The 24,972-nt window shown below is 41.2% G+C and overlaps 1 protein-coding gene across 1 annotated transcript in view; it reads left to right on the top strand.

Moving 5' to 3' along the window:
- Window positions 1-24,972, top strand: part of LOC137643131 (carboxypeptidase D-like) — a 589,663-nt gene that overhangs the window by 538,481 nt on the left and 26,210 nt on the right. The window contains exons 22-23 of the mRNA XM_068375981.1: window positions 6,502-6,765; window positions 22,626-22,805. Of these exons, the coding sequence (XP_068232082.1) occupies window positions 6,502-6,765; window positions 22,626-22,805 (444 nt within the window). The remainder of the gene's footprint in view (window positions 1-6,501; window positions 6,766-22,625; window positions 22,806-24,972) is intronic.

Below are 24,972 nucleotides of genomic sequence, written 5' to 3'. Positions count from 1 at the left end.
ATTGCTGTATTCCCTTGACATTAGTAGGTATGGGAAAATTACGTATAGCCGACACCTTATCATGGACTACTTTAAGACCTTGGCTTGACACCATGAAACCCAAATATATCAATTCTGTTTTGAAAAATTCACACTTACTAATCTTTACCCTTAAGTTATGTTGTCTTAATCTCTGTAGTACTAGTTCTAACTTACGTAGATGTTCCTCTAAGGTGTTGGAAAAGATTACAAGATCATCCATATAGGCATGCAATATATCCCCTAACAAGTCTCCAAACACTATGTTAATCATTCTTGTAAATGTTATAGGAGCACAACGTAAACCAAAAGGCATCCGTAAAAATTCATAATGTCCCCTGGCTGTGCTGAAGGCTGTGTATGGGATACTATCTTCTTCTAATGATATCTGGTGAAAGCCTTTAAGTAAGTCCAAACTGGTAAAATATTTATTCTGACCTAACAAAGACAAAATATCGTCAGTACATGGCACTGGGAATCGATCAGGGATCGTTTCCTCGTTTAGACGACGAAAGTCGACGCAGATACGCCATGTTCGATCTTTTTTCGGTACAACTATTAAAGGAAAATTATAAGGGCTATTTGATTTTCTAATGACTCCTTCCTCTAACATTTTACCTACTTCATCATTTATTTCATTCTGGAATTTCATAGGGAGTCTGTACGAGGGTACATATATAATTTTCTGTTTGTCTTTTAACCTTATTTGATGCTCGATCACATCTGTTTTTCCTAAGGATCCATCCGTAGTGGAAAAGACATCTGTATATTTATTTAAAAGTTCAAAAATTTTCTGCTGAATTTCTTCGTCTTGAATGTCCTTACTGATTTTATTTTTAATAGATCGTAAAAGGGATTCATCCGCAACTGATTGAGAGTGATTGATTTCAGCAACGGTAAGAATACGATGTTTATAAACTTCTACATCCAAGATATGTTGATTTTTGTGAATTACTAAAGTGTTATTTAAATGATTACAGACTTCGATATTACATTGCTGATGTGAGCCTACTGTATAAATAGCTTGTGTGACAGACAATCCGTTAGTTTTCAAAGTATCGGAAAGGATTAATATTTCAGATCCCGGTAGTGTTTTCTTTATTTGCACTATTAAATTCGAAGGTATGTTTGGTTCGATATATTGCGTGCAAGATGATATTACGGGTGAACGAGAATTCTGCTGGGTCGCGTATATTATTTCTTTATTAGTGAGACAAGTTATTGGTTCTTCAACGTACGTTACGGTTACATTTGTCGTCTCCTTTTTATCCAAAACTGACTTTAAAGTATTAGAAGACTTATAGAATTTCCCTTTGATACACACGCCGTGCTTTGCAGGAGCTAAGATAATGTTTTGATTTCCCATAGATGGGTATCCTATAATTACAGCTGGATACATATTAATGTTTTTCACAACAACAAATGTATCGGCAAACGTGCGATTACCGACTCTGAACTGAATATGAGTTATGCCTATGACGTTTAATTCATTATTTCCTATACCTGAAAGTCTGATTCCTGATTTTTCAATCGGAAAGTTCGAAAACAACAAATGATGCGTCTTCAAATCCATAATATTACGTGGACTACCAGAGTCAAAAAATAACGTAAAGGATTTGTGTTCTAAATTTACAGCATATAAGGTTGGCCGTAACTCATTTTGGCTTATTATTGTATGAATTCGTTGCAAATCTACGGGAGCATGCACTGTTTTACTTAATTCGGCCGTGTGTTTCATAGGAAAATCTATTGTCTCACAATTATCTGATAAAACATTAAATTGATTATTCAATACTATTGATGTTGACATAAATGACCTTGACCCAACATCACTCTCTTCCCCTCTAGAGTTAACTATGTGGTATTTGCTTTGCTCTGCACATTCTGAAAATTAGGCTGACTTTGCGAGGTCTGGTTTGACGGCCCAGGCTCAGCGATATTTGAAGAAGTGTTTGTTTGTTTCGGACTCTGAACTGCATTGACATTTTGTTGTTTCTTCTTATTGTTAAAATGAGGATTTTTCTTTTTATTTCCATATGGAACTGACTGTGGAATTGACTGTGTATTTCTAGGATATTGTTGTGTCTTACGCGCGTAACATTGACTATAAGAATGTGATCCTGTGTTATGAACTGAACAAAATTTCGTTCTACAGTCTGCGCTTATGTGACCTTGACGTTTGCAGTTGTAACACGTCACTCCCGCTACTGGATTATTAATTACGTTCACTGTTTGTGGTTTTGTTTCATTCTTAGCAAAAACTTGAGTTAACACGGGATCGAGATCTGGACACTTGGACATGTGTTTCTTTATCTGTTTATAGACATCCAATTCCGTACTTGCAGGCATTAACTTCTTATCAAAGCACCGCACTAAAGCTTCAGGCAACATAAGTGTCATGCAAGTTAAATACATTAATCGTAAAAAATCTTTCACGGAGATATTATCGTTAGTAACCCAAGTGGAATTACCTAAAATGTCCTGATATTCGTTAAGCCTATCAGCTATGAGAGCTGCTCTCTCAACAACATTAAGCCGATTCATAGTGGCTTGATTAAGTGTATTTCGTAACGTTAACACTACATCCAAAGCTTCCTCACCCCCATAGATCGCGCGTAACCTAACTTTGAAATCATCCCAAGTAACTGCTTCCTGAAATGAAACACCTCTTAAATACGCACTCGCATCCCCCTTAGAAAAATCTATAAAACTTTTAGCTTCTTGTAATTGTACAAAAGGATCTACGATTTGTTTGGCATTTAAATGGGCATCAACGGATGAAATCCATGACTCCACATTTTGTGGCAAGAACCCGTTGACACGGCCTTGAAAAGGAAGGATTGCTGACCTGGCATTTACAAGCGTCACAATTGGAGGAGGATTAGCCTGGCCTACACCACTAGGTCCAGGGGTAGGGCTGACAGGAGGAGCCATGACTGCTGTATTCTTTTTTTTTTTCTATCTCTTTGACCCCTTTCAATCCTATCAAAATATCTATATGAGTACAGACGCCCACTGCGTAAACGCATATGTATAATAAAATTCCCCCAACAATGTTACTAATCCCAATACATTTCCCCCCAAGAGTTTATGAAAGAAAAAGGAATTAGCACAAAGAAAGAAAAATTCAAAATGAGAATTCGGAGTTTCTTATAACAAAGTTTAGGAATTCACTCACCCCAGTAATAATTGACTAACGACTTGTGATAACTACACTTCACTGCACAAACTGAAATGAATACAAAATCTCTGTACTTAGCTTATATATGAAGTCGAGTCGTCTCTCTCTCTCTCTCTCTTGATGTTTTGTTAGCGATGTCTCGTTCTAGTTTCTTGTAGAATGTAGGTCTTCCTGGATATGTTTTGCAATAGTTGAATGCCAGTCCTTGGGTTTCCTAGGATGTTGATTGAAGATTCTATTTGTATACTAACATATGTTGGTGTTAGCATTTTCGTTGGACTTAGTCAAAATTGTAGATTCTTGTAGATAGTTTTATTTTGAAGTCTTGAAGATCATTCTCTGGTTTCACAGCTTTTATGTTGAAGTCTTGAAGATATATCTCTGGTTTTACAGCTATTTATTTTGAAGTCTTGAAGATATTTCTCTAATTCTTAGAGTTTAACCGCTGTCTTTGAGTTTAATCGCTGCCACCATTTATTGGTGTGCTACTGTCTTAAGCACACATTTGAGTATGAGTTGTTTTTCAAATGTATTTGAATGGTTTACTGAACACATTTTAGTAGTTTTTAAGTTTTATTGTGAATAACAACTGAGTTAAACATCTCCATCACTGGAGGAAGCTGTGTTGGTCCACATGACCAATTCTGGTGAAGTTTTGATATGAACTGAACAAATTACTGATATCCCAAATATCGTACACTTGCTTTAATTTGGCTAAGTGACGGAATCGGAAGACACCTGCATCCGGTGACGTCACAAACTTTCACACGAAGAGACAATGTGTTGACACTAAGAAAGAATGACAACTTAGCATCTTACATCCTGTATACAATTTGAGTTGACCATAGCAAATCTCACGGTCAGCTCTTCCAACCAACATGACATATTACGTCATTTGTTTTAAACATGTAATATTACTATTCTAATCATTACATATGGACATGAGTTATGGCATGACAATGAAACAATCTCCAATAGATTTAGTAGATTTGAGATTAAAGTCCCGTGAAGGATATTGTGAGTTAAATGCCAGGACAGGATTAGAAATGAAACTAAGAGAGATTCCTCGAAGGCCATATGTGTTTGAGATCATGATGAGGGGTAGATGGAAATGGCTTGGGCATGCTCTTCACACTCCCCAAGAGAGATTAGTTCACCAAACGTTCACCTGGGATCCATAAGGCACTAGAAGAGTTGGAAGACCCATGAATACATGGCTGAGGACTATAAAGTGTGAAGTAGTAGATGATGAATTTAGAAGTATTAAATTAAAACCTCAAGATAGAGACGACTAGCGAAATCAGTCCGAGGCCCTCTGCGTCAATATGCATGGGAGATGATGATGAATGAATAGCAAAAATGAAATATTTTAAGAACAGTAACAACAGTAAAATGGATCTTTCATATATAAATTATGAAATCTTCAAAATAACAAGAGGAAGAAAATAATATAGAATAGTGTGCCTGAGTGTACTCTCAAGCAAGAGAACTCTAACCCAAGACAGTGGAAGACCATGATACAGTAACTATGGCACTATCCAAGATTAGAGAACATTAGTTTAATTTTGGAATGTTCTCCAAGAAGATCTGCTTACCATAGCTAAATGGTCTCTTCTACCCTTACCAAGAAGAAAGTAACCACTGAACAATTACAGTTTAGTAGTTAAGACCTTCAGTGAAGACTTATTTGGTAATCTCAGTGTTGTCAGGTGTATGAGGACAGAGAAAAATCTGGAAAGAATAGGCCAAACTATTCAATGTATGTGTAGGCAAAGGAAAAATGACTTATAACTAGAGAGATAGCTTCAGTGTAAGTACTGTCTGGCCATTCAAAGGACCCAATAACACACTAGCGGTAGTATCTTAACAAGTGGCTGGTACCTTGGCCAACCTACTACCTACTAACTCAATAAATCATTCAACATGACATTCAATCTAGCACCACCCTCCCTTCTTGTGCACCTCATGACCTTACTCATGCCCACATTAACTCGCAACTTCCTTCTCTCACACACCCTTCGAAACTGTCACTAATCGACACAGCTTCTCCTCCGAGTCTAGAAGCAATTCAGTATCATCGACAAACGTCAACTAATTCACCTCCCAATCATGAACCCTCCCATTTATCAGTTTTAATCCTTGATCAAGCACTCGGGAATTCACCTCTCTTACGCCTCTATCAACAAACATAATTAACAACCATGGCGACATCACACATCATTGTCTTAGCCCCACTCTCACTGGAAACCACTAACTTCATTCCCTGTTTTAACACATGCTTTACTGCTTGCAACTATATTTCACAAATTCCATATAACCTCATCATATTCCATATTGCATCCCTATTAACACTTATCCTAAGCTCTCTCCAGGTCTATGAATGGAAAATACACCTTACCTTTTGGTAAATATTTTTTTTGAAAATCTGACTAACTATAAAAATATGATCCATGCAACCCCTACCTCTTTTAAAACCTCACTGCGCTTCTAAAATTGCATCCTCCATCTTATCCTTAATTCTATTAATCAGCACTCTACCATACATTATTTTAACCACACGCAACAGAGTAACGTCCCTAGAATTAAAACACTAATGCACATCTCCATTATTTTTGTATAGCGGACCAATACATGCACACCCATTCTATTGCCACCATTGGCAACATAAAATATATATTAAACAATATCACCAACCACTCAAGCACAGTCCCACACCCACCCCCTTTATATATATTGAACAATATCACCAACCACTCTAGTACAGTCACCCCCCCCCCTTTAACATCTCAATCCCACACTGTCCATACCAAGTGCTTTTCCGGCTCTTGTTTCATCTAGTGCTCTCAGCACTTCCTGTCTTGTAATTTCTCTCATTATCATCTCCCATCACTGACATCTCAACACCTGCAACAGCAAATATATCTGCCCCCATTTCATCCTCAACATTCAGCAACCTTTCTAAATATTCATCCACTTCTTCCTCATCTCATTTCCTTTCAGCAACATTCTTTTTTTCCTCTTTCGCTGTCTTCTCACTCCCTGATCCACCCTTCCTTACTCTCTTCTCTTCTTTCCAGAGCTTCTTATTCTCTTCATATGAACTACCCAATCTCTAACCCTTTATCATGCTTCATAATGAAGTACATGCATTCAGTAAAGATTTTCATTTTGATTATATATAACAGAGATTGGCCTGTTGAATTATTTTATGATGATTTAAAGCATTTAAGGATTTTTTTTCCTTCACAAAAAAAAATTTTTTGATTTGGTAATAGCTAACATTTAAATTGTTTCTCTTGTAGGTTACATTACTGACCAATCCAACGTACCTTTGTCTGGTGCCAAGATTACTGTTAAAGGTTCACCACTGAGTGTGACTTCTGTTGGTCATGGTGCTTGGTGGCGCCCACTCTCTCCTGGAATGCATACAATTACTGTCCAGCGAGATGGGTATTATGATGAGACAAAGCTAGTAAATGTTATGGGAGGCAACACAATAGTGTTCAAGCTGAAACGAGATGATCGTGTTATAGGACTGCCTCGCATGGTATTTATAATTCTTGCAGGTAGGTAATTTCAAAATATACAGCAAGAAAGCACTTTGTAATTTTGCTGATTTTTGGACCCGTCCTTGATATGTTGTGTTAATGTATATTTAGTATATGGTAATTATTTTTAACCAACCTGATTTTCAAGAATGGGTTTTGAAATTTAGGTCAAATAGAAAGCTGGGATTCAACTATATTATTACTGTTATGACCAAGTTATGTCTGCATTTGCGTCAGTATTCAAGACACGTTTTGCTATGAAAAGTGGAAAATATTCAAGGCTTACATTTTATATGTAAAAAATGAAAATATTTTACTTATCCTTCATATCTAGATTCATGTCTAGCCTTTTCTGATATTCCATGGTCCAATTTGAATAATGAATTGAGGGATTTTGGCCACATTAGTCTAGTCAAGTAAGTATTTCTCAATTTCTCATGATTAAAGATTTCTAGTTTCTTTCTACTTGATCTAATAATCCTGTAGACTATATCAGCATTTTGATATATATTTTTAGGTATTTCTGAAATGCATAAAAACTACTCTTCATGATCCTATCTCTGATTATATACAGTCCACTATAGGAACTACTGAGGATTCCTTGTTGCTCCCTTCTTGGATCTGTTCTATTGCTTTACACATTTACTTTTTATCCATTCCTCTATGTGTCTCCTTATCTAGGTAGACAGTTACTTGACATTTGGTTTACTTCAGTTGTCATTCCTCAATTAAAAGGAAACCATTCAGGTTAGGGTAGTAAGAATATAGATATCGAGGAAAGTTGTTAGATTTTTTACTAATGATGCATTTTTTCTTATTAGGCTAGTTTACAGGTACGGTACTTACAATTATGCTGTAAGCTCTGAAATTGCATGTATCAATATTTGATTTATAAATCCATCATAGCTTGTTTTTATTAAGGCAGTTTTATGGATTGAGATGATGATCCAGTATTTGGTTTGATTGAAAAAAACTTACTTGAAAATTGTAGTTACTCTCACTTTCTATCAAAATTTTTTTTATGATTTTTAAAAGAAATGTATGTATAGCATTTTTAAATTGCCAAATTTGCTTATGTTACCTGTGAATTATAACTTGGTAACAAATAGATGCCAAGAGAAAGGGGATAAGGATTTTATCGGCCCATTTCAGATTTTATCTGTGAAATGTGTCAGCAATTGGCATGGTTTCAGAATTGGAACTCATTTTAATTGTGCAGATTAGTAGTACTTCTATGATTGTTAAGTAACTTGGCATTTCCCTAGAAACCCTAGAATCTTCTTATGAAATGTAAAATTACATATTTGGTGACTATTCATATTTGTGTTAAATAAAGAAGAGTTAATTGCCAATATTAATAGGATTATAATAAAGCTTCCAAATTTGCCAGTAGTACTAAGACCAGCTCAGGTATTAATACTATATTACAGTTACTTTTTTCTTGGGTACTAATAATTAATTCATGCATTGAATAATAAATCTAAAGCTATTGAACTAAAACTGGTTAGATTAATTCTTTAATTGTTCTGTGCTTCCCTGAGAAAGGTGGAATATTATGTTGTACTCATTTGACTTCTGAGTATACTATGAATGACAAACATGACTCTGCCCCCAAAATCCAGAACTTTATTTACAATTTCATAGGTATTATTTAACTTTCCAATTTACAACTATGAATAAATATTAGTTTTTGAAGGTAAATCCCTCCTGTAAACATTTCCTATTGTAACAAGTTTACCTGAAAGTTCAATGACTTGATTATTCTGACAAAGTTTACAAAAGAAATTTATTTTCAAAAATATTAAATCCCATGAGACTGGCCAGAAGGTTTTGTTCTTAGTAGAATGTATCTAAAATGTCAGTGACAGTTGATAAATCTGACAATTTTTTGGCCAGTCAAATGAGATTTAAGAATCTTAATTTAGTTGGAATTGAAACTGTTTGACTATATTTTTTACAATTGTCCATTACTTTGCTCTTTACATATGTTTGTTTCATGAAACTATATTTGTTTTTACGCTGACCAATCTTTCATTGTTTACATAGGATATATCTTTCAGCGAAGCTGGAAGGCAGCCCAGAGACAAAAAGTACGAGGTGGTAACCCTACTTTCCCACTGCTGTGGGTCAGTAGTGGGTGGCTGGTGGTGGTGTACCCCAGCCACCTATCTTTTCTCACAGCTCAGCCTCACTTTCTTCTTTTGGCTGGTTGAGATCGGATGTGTCCGCTCTCCACCTCTTTCGAAGGCTTAGCCATAAGACATACAACCATTGCTTTACGCACTTGCTTTCTCTTTTCAGGTGTGGGTGTGCTCTTTCTTCTGACGCTCCCATGTGAACCTGCCTTAGTTTTGAAGGTCACCCTTGCGATACCTTCATGTCCTCAGTGGACACAGACCCTCATCTGCTGTGTCCTGCCTTCCAAGGGTGTCGCTGCGAGCAGGCTTCGCCCTGCGAAGTGTGTCTGGAGGGGCCTGCCTCCCAGTGGTAGAAGTTTGGGCAATGCAGGAAAAAGAAAGCTAAGCGAGATCTTTCTCCCCTGAAGTCCAACTCCGCAGGGAAAAGAGCTCAGGCTTCTTTTTCCCGCACCCCTGGATCGCTTCTAGAAGGTCCTCCTTGCCCGACTTCCACTGGGGAGACTTTTTCCCTTGCAGATGTGCTACTGGCCTGGCTGTCCGGGGGGGGTTTCTGCTCCCCCTTCGAAGGAGACTCTTCTGCAACTCCCTTCAGTGTGGCGCAAGGAGAGAACCGTCCCCTGGGGCAACTATATCTTTTGCCCTGTACATCTGTGAAGTCCACCTTTCACCCTCTTCCGACCCCTCCTCGTACATACGTGATCGCTCTCTTTCACCCTTACAATGGCCTCCTGTTGACCCTAAGGCAACATTGTTGCCTAACCCTAATCTCAACCTCTTATCTTCCAACAGAGATGGTTCCAGCTTTCGTGCACTGCCCCAGCAAGTGACGAGGTTAGGCAGAACGATCCAGGTGTGCCCAGTAATCCTCCTTAGACGAATGATCCACATGTTCGCCCTTCCCCTGGACAAGTCACAACAACATCTCCTGTAACAATATCACCTTTACGAGCTTTACGCTCACCTCACCCGAACCCTGTTTACAAGGTTCAAGAGATCGTTCATGATCTAAGCGTTCGTCCCATAGGTGTTCACACACTACTGCTACATGCTCACGCCATAAAGACCGTAAGTCATCACGGTCTAGGCGTAGGTCTTCTAGGAAACACCCTCGATCTAGGGCGCAATGCTCCAGATCAAGAGCTTCATGCTCAAGCGCGTACAACTTTGCACTCCACTTCTAGAGACACGCATTCTCAATCTAGATGATCATGATTGCAAGGCAAGCATTCTAGATCGCTAGCGAAGCGCTCACGATCAAAAGGTTGTCACTCCTGGCAATCATGATCTAAGCGCTCTAAACACTCCAGATCGAGTAGATCCTCTTCCAGAGGACACCGTAGACTCGTTCGCTTTTCTTCCGCACACGGCGCTGCATCTTACCATTATCCCAATTGACCTCAGACTGTATAAGGAAACGAGCAAGACCAACCCTCGGAGAAGCCTGTCAAGACTACCTCCAGGGCCTTTCAAAGCCTGGGGTATCTACTAAGCGTTCACCTACGCAATGCCCCTCTACCAGCTCTTCTGATCCTAAACACTCTCTCACCCAGCCCGTTGCCCTCACTCAGAAGCTCCCAGTCCCCCATCTTAGACGTGCAGAGTGCCCCTTCGGCACAAAAGCCCCAGAGGCTTTCTACTTCTTGCTTACCTTCAGTTGCTCGTGAAAAGGTGACTTCTGCTAGCGATTCACGTGCCATTGAAAGCGAATCTCTTGATTCCACAAGTTGTCAAGAGTGAAGCGCTTCCTTCACCAAGTCCACCTGCTGAATAAGTGAGTGTTTCGCGGGCCGAGGCCACAGTTTCGCGAGCTAGCATGTACCCAACTTCTCTAACAACATCCTCCACAACTGACAGCTCTGGCAGCAGGCCAGTTCTATCTCCAGAGGGTTTTTAGGAACTTCCCAATAAGTATGCAAGCATTCCTATCTCTCTTGATTGCCCAGTGTGCATCACCAAAGAGCATCTCATGAAGCCTAAGAAGCTTCCTTCACCAGAAGCTGGTCCTTTTAAACACCATCCTAAGAGGCAGCCTCCTCCTTCAGGACTCCTTAAGGAAACCCTTAACTTGTTTCGTGCCAGAAATCTTCCTTCCTGGTTTGACACCTAGGTGTCATCTCTGCAAAAGTCACTGAGGTTGCCCATTCCATCTGTTCACCCCCTCCCCGTCCACGAGCAGCTACTCGTATACCTCTGTACAAGTCATCCTCGTCCTCTGCGGACTCTCCCTCTGACCCGAGGAGGAGATCTGCTCAGAGTTCTGTTCCTTGTGTGTAGATCAAAACCACCTCGCCCTAGCACAAAGAAACCACAGGACTTTGCAGCTGTCCCACCTACAGGACCTCCTCTTTTAACACCGGTCAAATCGGGTGACAGGATGACAACGAAGCAGAGGAGGATGAAGCGTGTCACACTGCCACACGCAGATATCCATCCTCGTACATGTAGGGACAATGGTTCCCCTTGGGAGATACCATCCACCCCTTCGCCCCCAAACCCATTGAAGTTGTTCCCCCGGATCAACGTCCTGTATCTCTCCCCTTTGAAGAGGAGGAAGTCACGGTTCCCAAACCGCAGAAGACAAGGAACCGCAAGTTTCTTCGGAAACAACGGTCTTGGAGAAACACTTCCCTCCCAGGAAGGAATCTAAAGATTCCAAAGTAGTTCCAAAGAATTCTAAGGCCACGGAACCACAAAGACAGGAACAGGCGAAGGGGTCTCCCGAGGCGGGACCATTTCAGGTTCCAAGTGACGACTTTGATCTACCTCTAGCTTTCTTAGATGAGAGTCCGGAGGTAGATTAGTTCAGGGAGACGGACAAAGAATTCTTCCCTAAAGCGGCAAGTCCGAAGTTCCACTCTGAAGCCGAGCACAAAGAGTTGGAACATGCCATCTGGCAGGTCCTTGCGTGCAAGATGACCTTCAACAAGTCAGAATCCTGCTCTGCACCACAAGAAGGCAAGGACATTATTCTGAATCAGATCCTTGGATCCCAGAAACCACCCAAGACCAGTGCAGCTCATCCCTGGTCAAAGGGACTTAAGGCAGCCAAAAGGTAAGCTATCTCCCAGATACCAGGCACTTCTAGCTCTCTTAGAGCAGGGTCTTCTACCCGATCTCTGCCACTTCCTTTTGTACTCCAAAGGAAGTACTGTGAAATCCAGGATGATCCTCGTCCTACCCTGCCTCTTGACCCATTGGTGGAATCACACTTAACGTTCCACTACAGAGACTAGCCTCCTTGAGAGCCTCCCTTTCTGCCTCTGATCTACTCAACATAGAGCGAAGTGCGAGGTATGCCATGCAGGCTGCTTCATGGCTTGACCTATGGTTCGGGTCTCTGGGCCACATTATTTACTCCACAGATCTTTCTAAGGAGGCGACCAGGTGGTCCTTGGAATCCTTCCTTCTGTCTGGTCCTCGAACCTTGGAATTCCTTTCGCGCCACATGGTGAACCTATGAGCAAATGCGATTCTTAAGTGAAGGGCTACAGTCATAGGAAGGTTCTACAGGCAGGTGCCGAAAGTGGAGGTGACGCGCCTTCGGAACTTGACCCTCGAGGGCCCTTCCCTCTTCAAACCCGAAGAGGTAGAACGAGCAGTTGTCAGGTGGAGAAAATCCTCCAAGGATTCTTTCTTCCACAGAGCCATGACACTGGGACATCAGTCTCGGCCTTACGGGAGGGCTCTTGGACCCCCCCAAAAGAACAGTCCAGCTCTTCCTGTCCCTCGACATCAAAGACAAAGGTGTCTTAAGAAGCCCTTTCAATCCAAGAACCAGAAAGTCAGAAAGTCCTTCAGAGTAAGGAAAGGTGGTAGAAGGGGCGTTCGAGGTAGCCGTTCCCACTAGGGAGACCAATCCACTCATCAGATCACCAGTGGGAGGAGGCCTGCAACGCCTCTGGCAGAGGTGGCAGCCTCACAGGGCCGATCCCTGGATGATCACAGTGGTCAGTACAAGGGTATCGCCTCCCTTTCATACAATCTCTCCCTCCTCTGACTGGAAATCCAATTCTTCTAAGCTCCTATGCGAAGGGATCCACAAAGGATTTGGCCCTCTGGGCTAAAGTCTAGACCATGCTGCAGAAGGGCACTCTCAAGAAGTCTCGGATGAGTCTCCAGGCTTCTACTGTTGATGTTTTCTGGTGAAAAATCCGACTTTAGGATGGAGACCAGTCTTAGATCTCTCGCCCCTGAAGAAGTTTGTCCTTCAAACTCTGTTGAGGATGGAGATGGCAGACACGGTCATTCAAGCAGTAAGACTGAAGGACTTCACGTGCACGTTGGGTCTCCAGGACGCATACTTCCAGATCCTAATTTATCCGCCTTCAAGGAAGTATCTTGGGTTCATACACAAGGAGATACTATCAGTTCAAGGTTGTCTGTTTCAGTCCCTGAGTAGCACCCTAGGTCTTCGCCAGGGTGTTCGCCCTGTTGTCAGCATGGGCTCACAAGAACAGCATTCGTCTCCTTAAATACCTCGACGACTGGCTAATTCTAGCAGACCCGAAGATGACCCTTCTTCATCATCGAGACATGCTTCTTGAGTTTTGTCAGGATCTGGGGATCGTGATAAATCTCAAAAAGACATCACTGATCCCCTCACAGAGACTATTGTACCTCAGTATGATAATAGACACCATCATACAGAAAGCCTTTCCATCAGACGACAGGGTATACATGCTGAGAGAAGGGGCTTGTCCCTTCCTGAAGACGGTAAGACAAGCCAGCCCATCAGTGGTTGCGCCTCCTAGGCCATCTAACCTCCCTGACTTGTCTTGTTCCAAACAGTCCCCTCAGGATAAGATCCCTCTAATGGCATCTAAAGTCCTTGTGGGACCAGCACACTGGGTCCCCGGACACCCTAGTGCCAATAATCCAGGAATAAGTAACAGATCTCCAATGGTGGGTGGCAGAGAAGAACCTCCACAAGGGTCAATATCTTCTTGTCCCTCCCCTGGGTTTGTTGCTCTTCACAGATGCATCAAATCAAGGGTGGGGCCCCACTTGTTACCCCGCACGATCTCAAGCCATTGGTCTGAAAACAAAAGGTACCACCACATAAATCTCCTATAGATGAGAGCAGCCTTCCTAGCTCTTCAATAGTTCCAACAGTTGCTGGCAGGTCACTCTGTAGTGTTCATGAGTGACAACACCACAGTAGAGGCTTACATAAAGAAACAAAGAAACAAGGTGGTACCTTTTCGCAGCAACTATGCCATCTTGCAGTAAAGATACTAAGATGGACAGGAGATCATTCGGTAGCACTGTCAGCTCGCTTCATTCTGGGCAAGAGGAATGTGCTCACAGACAACCTGAGCAAAGCGACTCAGATAGTGGGTTCTGAATGATCTTTGAATCCTCTGATACCCAAAAAATTCCTGACTTTGTGGGGTTCCCTGACTGTGAACTTGTCCGCAGTGTCCCTGAACTTCAGGCTCCTGCTTTACTGTTCCCCAGTATCAACAACAGAGGGACAACATCGACGTGTATGCCTTATACCCGTTTCATCTGATGAGAGGCTTGCTCAATAAGCCAGATAATCTAAAAATCTAATGATGACTCTTATAGCTCCACTATGGCAGCATGCAGAGTGGTTTCTGGACCTTCTGCAGATGGTAGTAGATCACCCGAGAGAACTTCTTATACGTCTAGATCTACTCAGACAACCACACGCCAACATCTATCACAAGAACGTCCAGTCGGTTTGGTTTCACGCCTGGAAACTATCCAGCGTCTCCTCTCACAGAGAGGCTTTTCGCGACAAGCTGCGAAACAAATGTTTAAGCACCTACGTAAGTCCTCCAAGATAGTGTATTTGGCCAAGTGGACAGTCTTCTGTTGTTGGTATTGTGGAAGGGGTATCTCTCCCCTCGATGCCACTATTCCTGTAATAGCAGAGTTCCTTATTTACCTTCGAGAGGAAAAACTCCTTTCAGTCTCAGCTGTGAAAGGCTATCGCTCAGCCTTAAGCTTAGTCTTCAAATTGAATGGAGTAGATCTTGATCTTTCCTCTTCGTTGGAGCTTTCCTTACTCATATGGAGTTATAAGATCACTTGCCCCCAGTCAGAGACTAGACCTTTCCTTGGAACTTGGTTCACGTCAAGAGGTCCCTTAAGGGCCCTTCCTACGAGCCACTACACCATGCAACAGACCGCTCACTTCGAAGATGGCATTCCTACTTGCTTTAGCATCAACAAAGAGAGTTGGTGAACTACATGGTCTCATACGATGTCGCCCATTCATGGGGATGGGGGGGAAGTGACACTCGGCTTCGTTTCTGAGTTCATTGCTAAGACTCAAAATCCATTGGTCATGTATCCTAGATTGGGGGCCTTCCGGTTAGCAAGTCTCCGTTCAGTAACCAATGACCCAGATCAGTAGTTACTTTGCCCATTTAGGAGTTCGAGATATTATCTTAAATGCACTGCTGCAACAAGACCCCAGCTTTCAGCCTTATTTGTCAGTTCGGGCTGAACGAAGAGGGTCACCAAAAACACGATTTCTTCTTGGATTCGCAAAGTCATAGAGTTAGTTCTTCAACAAAACCCTCCTCAAGTTTGACGACCTAGAGCTCATAATGTCTGGAGCATCAGTATTCCCTAGCATTTAACCGAAACTACTCAGTTTCTCAAGTTTTACAAACGGGCATGTGGAGGCGTCAAACAACTTCACCGCCCACTACCTCAAAGATGTGACCCACAGAAACGCTTGATACGTTTACTGTCGGCCCTGTGGTGGATGCACAACAAGTGGTTTAATATGACCTCAGGCTCATTGTTGAACAAGTAGCAGCTGATTGAGGGCATTAGTTACCCGGGTTAAGTCTAGAATGAATGAGAGTATGTCTGGCATTTTTCTTCTCTTCATTTTCCCCTCTCTTGGGTTACAGCTTCTTGTGTCCTCTGCAATCTGGCTTCAACCTCTGCAGGTAAGAATCACTTCCATTGTTTATCCTACTATAGATAATAATTAATTATGTTGTTCATGTCCCTGATGTTTTTTTTGCGGAGTATCAATGGGAACGTCTAAATATGCAAGATTCCTGTTTTTAGAACTCGGCTTACCTAGATGTTCAGATACTATTTCTACAACCACTTTTTCTATTGCTCAGGCCGCAATAACACACACTGTGATTTATTAGAGAGGTATCAAAGTTTATCCTTGGATCAATCTAATATTGTACTGGCTAAGCCAGAAGCCGGACTGACCTCCACCCACCTAAAAGTGAGTCATCCTATGTAAACAACAGAAGGTTTGTTAGTGTGGGAACAAATGACAAATTTGGAAACCATTTGTATTTTTCCCTAACTAATGCAAACCTGTTGATGTTTACAAAAATTGTCCCCCCATCACCTGTCCCCCTGAAGTCCTGCCTGCAATCGAAAGTGAGACAGCTCTGTGAGCTGCGAGTAGAGATAGGTGGCTGGAACTCCCAAGCCACCCCTTACGGACCCACAACAGTGGGAAGGTAGGGTTGCTACCTTGCACTTTTTTAGTCTATTGGCTGCCTTCCAGCTGTGCTAAAAGATATATCCTATGTAAACAACTACAGGTTTGTATTAGGGAAAAATACAAATTGTTTCCAATTTGTCATACCAAAATGTTTATTCCTACGTGGATACAAACTTCTGAGTCAATAATTAAAGAAAATGGGCTCTGTTGCACCAAGGTTGGTTACTATAGCAACCCCAGTGCTGGCTTCAAGTAGGCTCCACTCATCTTCTGGTCGCCGGTAAGAGAAGACGTTTCCTCTCCTCTCTACGATCATAACTTACATAATCCACACTAGATTACCACTTTTAGTGCATTGTGTTTTTTCATTATCATTTTCACTAAGGGTGCTTATCAATATCTGTGCTACACTTGCGCTTAACAATGGCTAATGCTGTGGCAAATTACATTGTGTGGAATCTCCATAGGGTTTTTTTAGGGAGTGTCTGTCCTCCCAGTGGGAGAGTTTTCTTTCAGTAACGGTAAGAAGCATAAGCTTTATTCTGCAGTGAAAGATATCCCTTTCCTGCTCCTTAATATCTTGAGCCTTCTGAGGCCCCAGTTACTGAGGATGACGGACGTAATGATAACTTATTGATGATCATAATTTTTGTGTATTAACATATAATATTGATCTTGTTCCTAGTGATCGCGAGTGGATGCTTGTGACAGATCTCTTGGCTACGGGTACTGTGTTCCCTGAGCCAGATCTAGTTCCAGCATGCTTGTTCCCTGATTATTCAGAAATGCATAAATATCCCATCCCTCCCACTAGTGATGAGCCTTATATGGTCAATTTTATTTAGGGTTGACTCTTTTGCTTTTGGAGATATCTCCCATCAAGGCTTCAAGAGTCTCCTGTTCCCAAAGTGGAATATGGACTTGTCCCAGAACTCCCCATTGCAGTGTATGCCGCCATTTCAACGTGAAATGATATTCCTATGCTTGATGGTTGTTATCCTTTGTAATCTGACAATTCATGTTCTGATCGTGCTGACAACACCCAAGCATGTGTATGAAATAGAAACCCCTCATGGTTTTTTTCGATTGTCAGCTTGGACTCAATATCAAACAATATCAACCACTTTTGGTTACATGAGTGACAAACCTTTCGCCTAACCACAACCAAGTAACACAAGTACCTGGCCTAATGTGTAAATTGATTCAAATTTTGTATGTTTCCTCGGAACAATAGAATCTATTTTTTCATGTGAATCTTTACAGGCTCAAAAGAGTGCAGGAATCGTTTTCCCCCTTTTTTCCTTTAGTGACACCCCCCTCTGAAATGGATGCCATAGACACTGTCCTCTTTGGAGTCCCCCTAAGTGGCCTGCCTCAGAGAAATCTTTCTCTCACACATTGAGTTCGGGAAGAGAACTCTATGTTATTCTCTCGCAAACTACTAGAGGTGAGCATAACTCCTCCCGTTCTCTCTCCGCCGCCTTTTTTCTCCATTCAGTGAATGTTGTTAAAGAGAGATGAAAGACATTCAAAGAAACATTAAATATTTTAACAAATCTATCAAGGTAGAACCATCAGTTATCCCTAAAGTGGAGCCACTCATGATCAGGATATTATCATATTTATGACTCTCCGGAAAACCTTGCTGCCCATGCGAGCACCAGCTCAGTTGATGTACCCCCCCCCCCTTAAGGTTCCGATGTCTGGTTCGGAAGCATCACTTTTCATCAAGCTCAGGACCCTAATCCGTTGCTTGGGTGGCCTAAATGAGCCCTCTCACATGCAAATCACTAACAAGTGGTGCGTTATAGATACATTATTCCCTCAATCTGAAAGCCTGAAACATGATATAGGTTTGCTGTAGTGCTCGCTGATCAGACTCGAGTCACGCTAGACTTATTTAACACTAGAGTCTCAACTTCAAAGAGCTTGCTTCAAACAAGCAGGTTTTCTAAGTTGCCTCCCTTGGCACTTTCATGTTGCACTGAGGAAACCCACCTCTCACCTACCTCAAAGGAACTACCCTTCTTTCATCAGATCAACCAGCAAACAACAGCCTAGAAGGTAAGACCCTCAGCCCACCTTTTGCTAGAGAAGAAACTCTTCCGACCGTAATGGTCGGGGATGTAGAGGCTCCTGTTAGTGAGGGCATTTCCCCCAACTTACCACCAGTAAGAGGAGACTTACAAAGTCATTGACTCGGGTGGCAGCTCTTCGGGACCAATCCCTGGACCACTGCATTCAGGATATCGAATCCCATTCATATTGTCTTTCCCCCTCTGATTCAGACTCCAACAACCTGATCATTGGATTCTCAGTATAGCACCTCTTATTAGAGGAGGTTTCTAAGACATTGGCCAAAGGAGCCATAGAGAAAGTCTTAGACGACACTCTGGCTTCCTCAGCAATCTATGCTTGGTAGAAAAACCGACATGAGGTTGGTGACTCTTCAGAAATTTGTCCCATTTGAATCCATTTGTCTTACAAACAAGGTAGAAAAATTGGGATTTCGGCCATTGTTATTCAGGCGATCAGTAAAAACAACTTCCTTCTGACCATAGACCTAAAGGATGAGTATGTTACATCCTGCCTCAAGAAAATACCTAAGGTTTTCCTTTCATGACAGAATTTTCCACTTCAAGGTGCTAGGCTTCAGCCCGTCAACATCACCTCAGGTCTTTACCAGGATCTTTACCCTTGTCTCAGCCTGGGCTTATGCCATGGACTTAAGGCTTCTGAGATATCTGGACGACTGGCTTCTAGCAGAGTCTCGAATCCTGCTTATAAAACACAAGATCTCCTCCTCAAATTCTGCAAGGAGTTGGGATTCAAATAAATCTAGAAAAGTCCAGTCTCTTCTTCCAGCAGTCCATCAAATATCTAGGCATGGATGTCAACTTAACCCAGGCAAGAGCATTTCCATCTGCTGACGGGGTTGTAAGACTCAGAAATGTGGCAGACACCTTCTTGGAAGAAATCACTTCTTCCCCATTCCCGGCAAAGCTCCTAGGACACCTCACCTCATTGGAGAAATTGATTCCCTTCGGGAGAATACATCTCACTCAGTGCAGAAGGCTCTGAAGAGTCACTGGTCTCAAACATCCAATCACTCTGCAACCCTAATGTCGGGGCCCCAGGAGGTAGTGACAAATCCTCAATGGCAATTGAGAAAGTAGAGCCTGTTAGTGGGAACACCTCTTTAGGTCTCTCTCCCAAAGTACCTTCTACTTTTGAATGCTTCATGCCAAGGGTGGGGTGCACACCTGGGAAGGGAGCAGATTTTTTTAGGTTGTGGTCTCAGAAAAATGGGACTTTTTCACATCAACTACTTGAAAACAAGAGTCGCCAGGGACCCCCTTCCCTAGAGCACTTTTCTGTAGTCTTGCTGCAACGCTGACATTCCACAAGAACCATTCAGCTTCTCAAGAGGCTTGCAAAGGTCTTTCCATGGTGTTGATGAGCAGCAACTACACAGTTGTGACCTACATCCCCAAACCTTCTAGGCCAGCTAGCACTGGGGATGCATAATTGGGCACAGATCAATGCAGTGTCCCTCTCAGTGAGGTTTATCATCGGGAAGGGGACTATCTGAGTCGACCAAGGACAACAGTTGGTTCGGAATGGTCCTTTGTTCCCTCTGGTGGCAAAGAGTCTTGACGTTCTGGGGTTCTCTGTTACTAGATATGCATCACTAGATTTGGTCACCACTCATCTGAATACCGAACTCTCGGTGTATTGCTCTCCAGACCCGGACCCAGATGTAACAATGGAAGAAAACTTCCAGCTCTCATGGGACCGACTAGACTTTTACACATTCCCACCGCTTTGTGAAACCTAAGGTGAAACAACGTTCCGGATACCTTCGAAAGTCGTCCTCAACAGTATTTCAACCCAAGTGGAAAACATTCTGCGATTAGTGTCATAGGAGGAACATTGCTCCACTCAAGGCCACTATGCCCCTGATTACTGACTTTTTAGCATTCCTGGGGAATGAGAAATCTGTTTGTCACTGCTGTGAAGGGGTACTGATTGATCTTGAGCCAAGTTTTCAAACAAAATGGCTTGATCCCTCCTCTTCTTGGGAGATTTTTTGTTCTCATGAGAGCTTATAAATCCTCGGGAAGCGTCGCCAGGGGCCCCTCCTTAATCACATGATAACCATGGCCTTGGTGCAACCCTAGGGTTCCACAAAAACCACTCTGTAGCAAGAGTCCTCAAAGCTGGTGCAAGGAATAGACAAACCATTGAAACTTCGGGATTTTGCTCTTCGCAGCACCCAGATGGTAATGCTTTCGGTTGCCACCTTGCCATTATCGCGTCTCTTTAACTATAACCTTTTGAAGAGACGTAACCCTCAAGAACTCAAGCCCCCCTCCTGGGATGTAACAAGGGTCTTAGGTCCTTGAAAGACCCCTGTGCATAAAGCTTTAGACAGGAATCTTACTCTAAAGACTTTTTCCTCCTTGCCTTAGCTTTAGTCAAAAGAGTAAGTGAACTAAATGGTCTATCCTACCTACTGTTACAGTTCTAAGGGTGAAAGGAACTATCCTTTTCTTTGTTCCAGAGGTTGTGACCATAAATTAAAATCCAATTGTTAACGATGCTTGATTTGATTCTTTTACGATATTGTGTCTCAAATAGGTAACGGATATCCCAGATAATCTTTACTCTGCCCTGTAAGATCAGTCAGATAGTATCTGAAAAGGACAGCCTATCTTAGACCCTAGATACCAAACCAAGAGTACTCTAAAAACTCAATTTACTTATGGCTAAGAGAAACTGTATGAGATCATATAAATCCTCAGGGGAAGCATTGTCAGGGAGACCCCTCCAGAGCACATAATGTCTGTGGTCTTGCTGTAATCATGGCATTCCACAAGAACTAATCAGTAGCCCAAGTTCCCAGAGCTGGCGTCTGAAAAAGACAACACTTTCAGAGATCACTACCTGAAAGATTGTTCTCATATCTTTTTTCTTTAAGCCCTTTAATTATTTAAGCTTAAGCTCTTACGGGTTCCTAATTATTTATCAAAGCATCAGTTATTCTCTGCATTATAAGAGTATGAAATATGGATCAAGTCTGACTGTACTGTACTCATAAGACTGGTCACACCGTAATGCAGGTAAGAATAAAATATTCTCATTTGTGAATGATTATATTTTATACACAGTTTGTTTGATGCTTGATTTTCATATGACTTTATCTCTTACTTAGACTGGACCTAAAGTATTAGACAATACAACTTTGCCTTTGTACAAGCTGGTGGGACTATCTTTACGTATCCACTTTTGACTATTGCTCATACTTACATGTACAGTCATAGAGAGTGTATACCTTTTAACCCTTTTACCCCCAAAGGACGTACTGGTACGTTTCACAAAACTCATCCCTTTACCCCCATGGACATACCGGTACGTCCTTGCAAAAAAATGCTGTAAAATTTTTGTTTTTCATATTTTTGATAATTTTTGGAGAAAATTCAGGCATTTTCCAAGAGAATGAGACCAACCTGACCTCTCTATGACAAAAATTAAAGCTGTTAGAGCAATTTAAGAAAAATATACTGCAAAATGTGCTTGAAAAAAAATAATCCCTGGGGGTTAAGGGTTGGAAATTTCCAAATAGCCTGGGGGTAAAAGGGTTAACAGAGAATTTGCCCCCCCCCCCCCACCCCATTTAAGTTACAAATTTTAGAAACAATTTGTATTTTTCCTAGCAATACAAACCTGAGCCATTTAAACAAAGGTCTTGCCATAACCATCCCACAAGTCTTCGGTCAGAATATAGTGAAGCCTATCGGCAGCCACACATGGCACTGAGTAGTGAGGTTGCTATGGTAATGTACCATGGTGCAACAGAGCCCATTTTCATTTATTATTGTCTGGTCATAGTAAATGGAGCTAGAAGTGTAACCCATTTAAATGACTCAGGTTTGTATAGCTAGGAAAAATACAAATGATTTCCCAAATTTGTAGTTTTTCCTCTCAAAGTTGGTTAGTTTTTGTTAATGATATTTGAATTAAACTACCTAACTAAACAATGAAGGTAAACAGCTGTTGAAGTGTTTTTTATCAATGTCCCTGTAAGAGAAATAACTAAAATAACTCAATATTGTATTTTGATGCTGTACATATGAAAAGTGGAGTGGGCAAACTCCACAAAGGTGTAAAATATTTCATATGTTTTTCTCCAAAATTGTTCAACAATATTCTGAAGAATACTCTTCAATAGCATTCAGTTAGGTTGTCTAGAATTTTAGTTATATATTTCTTTTATTAATTTTCAGGTTCATTAACCTTGTTGTTCATGATCTGTTGCCTGTGTATTGCAACTGTACGCTCACACACACAACGTAGAAAGAAATATGGGTTCCAGCAACTTGCCCAATCTGTTGATATCTTCAATGACACATCTTCAGAGGATGAATTAAACCTTATCAATGGAAGCGCCAAAACAAAAGTGAGAAGTAAGTACATTTCTCTATTTGGATTTGTTGTGTGTTGTGAAAATGAATACTTCTGTAGATGTAAGTTCAAGTTTCCATGCTTTTATATTAGTTTAAAATACTCTTAATTACTTGGTAAGCACCGAACTGTTTTTTGAGATTGAGTGCAGCACGATAACATGAATGTGCTAGCCATTTCACATTGATGTGAAGTTCCTTTCTAAGTACATGATTTGTTAATGATGCATTTTGACATTATGGAACCCTTTCCTCATCCTTAAAGATATGAGGTTCTGATATTGGTAATCTTCTGATACACCAGATTTCTTTGCGCCCCATAAGTAGTTCTGAAGTTCTTTGTAGTTTCCATTCATTTGAATAACTTTTTATATTCTCCTTTTTTTCTCTTGTCTGTGTTAACTACCAAGTTTTTATAGTATGTCTATATGATGTTATCTCTGTTATTATTATTATTATTAAATGCTAAGCTACAACCCTAGTTGGAAAAGCAGGATGCTATAAGCCCAGGGGCCCCAACAGGGAAAATAGCCCAGTGAGGAAAGGAAACAAGGAAAACTATAAGATTTTAAGAACAGTAACAACATTAAAATAAATATTTCGTATATAAACTATAAAAGCTTTAACAAAACAAGAGGAAGAGAAATAAGGTAAAATAGTGTGCCCTAGTGTACCCACAAGCAAGAGAACTCTAATCCAAGACAGTGGAAGACCATGGTAGAGAGGCTATGGCACTACCCAAGATTAGAGAACAATTGTTTGATTTTGGAGTGTCCTCCTAGAAGAGCGGCTAACCATAGCTAAAGAGTCTCTTCTACCCTTACCAAGAAGAAAGTAGCCAATGAACAATTACAGTGCAATAGTTAGCCCATTGGTGATGAAGAATTGTTTGTAGTGTTGTCAGGTGTATGATGCCATAGTAGAATCTGTAAAGAATAGGCCAGATTATTCTGTGTATATGTAGAGAAAGGGAAAATGAACCGTAACCAGAAAGAAGGATCCAATGTAGTACTGTCTGGCCAGTAAAAGGACCCCATAACTCTCTAGCGGTAGTATCTCAACGGGTGGCTGGTGTCCTGGCCAACCTACTGTACCTATTATCCACCTCAACATTCTCATCTCTGTCCCCTCTATCTTTTCTTCCTCTTTTCGTTTTGAAGCTCATGTTTCCGATCCATACATTAGCCCTGGTCTTATTACTGTGCTATAGATCTTGACTTTTACCTTGATTTTCTTTACTTTTACCTTGATTTTCTTTACTTTTACCTTGAGTTTCTTTTCTTTTACCTTGACTGGCATATTTTTTATCATATACAGCTCCTGCTACCTTCCTCCACTCCCCCAGACTCAAATTCTCCCTCCAATATTAGTTTTTAAAGATAGACCCCAAGTATATAGACGGGGAAATAGAATGAGGGGATATAATAGGAAGGTAGTGAAGATGGAAGAGTTGAAAAAAAAAATCAGAGGTAAAAAATTGATATCAAGAAATGTTGGAAGTGGTACAGAACAAGGTGAAAGTAAGAGAAATTGGTGATCTAGAGGAGTGAAGTTAATAAAATAGAATTTTGTTGGCCATGCAAGTGATATGAATTATATATTAAGAGGTTTCTTGGAGTTAGTATGAAGGATAGTAAGTGGTGGAATGTAGGTGAAAAAGAAAAAGATGGTATTTGAAGATTGGCTGCAGAGTAACAGTATAGAAAAGTATGAAATATATAAAGAAAAATATGAACATAAAACTGACAGGAGGTGGGGTCAGGAATTGGATAGTTCTTATTAAGAGAATGAGAAGTTTTGGAAAGAGGTAAAGAGAGTAAGGGAGGGTGGATTGAGGAGTGAGCTAAATATTTAAAAATGTTGCTGAATATTGAGGATTATAAAGAGGCAGATATAATTGCTGTTGCAGGTCTTGATGTGCCAGTGATGGGAGATGAGAATGGGTTAGAGATTACAAGAGAGGAATTGAGGAAAGCCGTAAATGAGACGAGAGCAGGAAAAGCATCTGGTATGGATGATGTGACAGTTGAGATGTTAAAACAGGGGTGTATAACTGTGCAGAAATGGTATGTTTTGTTGTCAATGGTACCTGTGGACTGGGTGTGTGCCAGTGTTGTTTCACTATACAAAGATAAAGGATATGCGCATAAGTGTTGTAATTCTAGGGGTA

This window comes from Palaemon carinicauda, chromosome 6 (genome assembly GCF_036898095.1).
Source record: "Palaemon carinicauda isolate YSFRI2023 chromosome 6, ASM3689809v2, whole genome shotgun sequence".
Lineage (NCBI taxonomy): Eukaryota > Metazoa > Arthropoda > Malacostraca > Decapoda > Palaemonidae > Palaemon > Palaemon carinicauda.
Note: the sequence above shows the minus strand (reverse complement) of the source record. Positions and strands in the feature narration are given on the sequence as shown.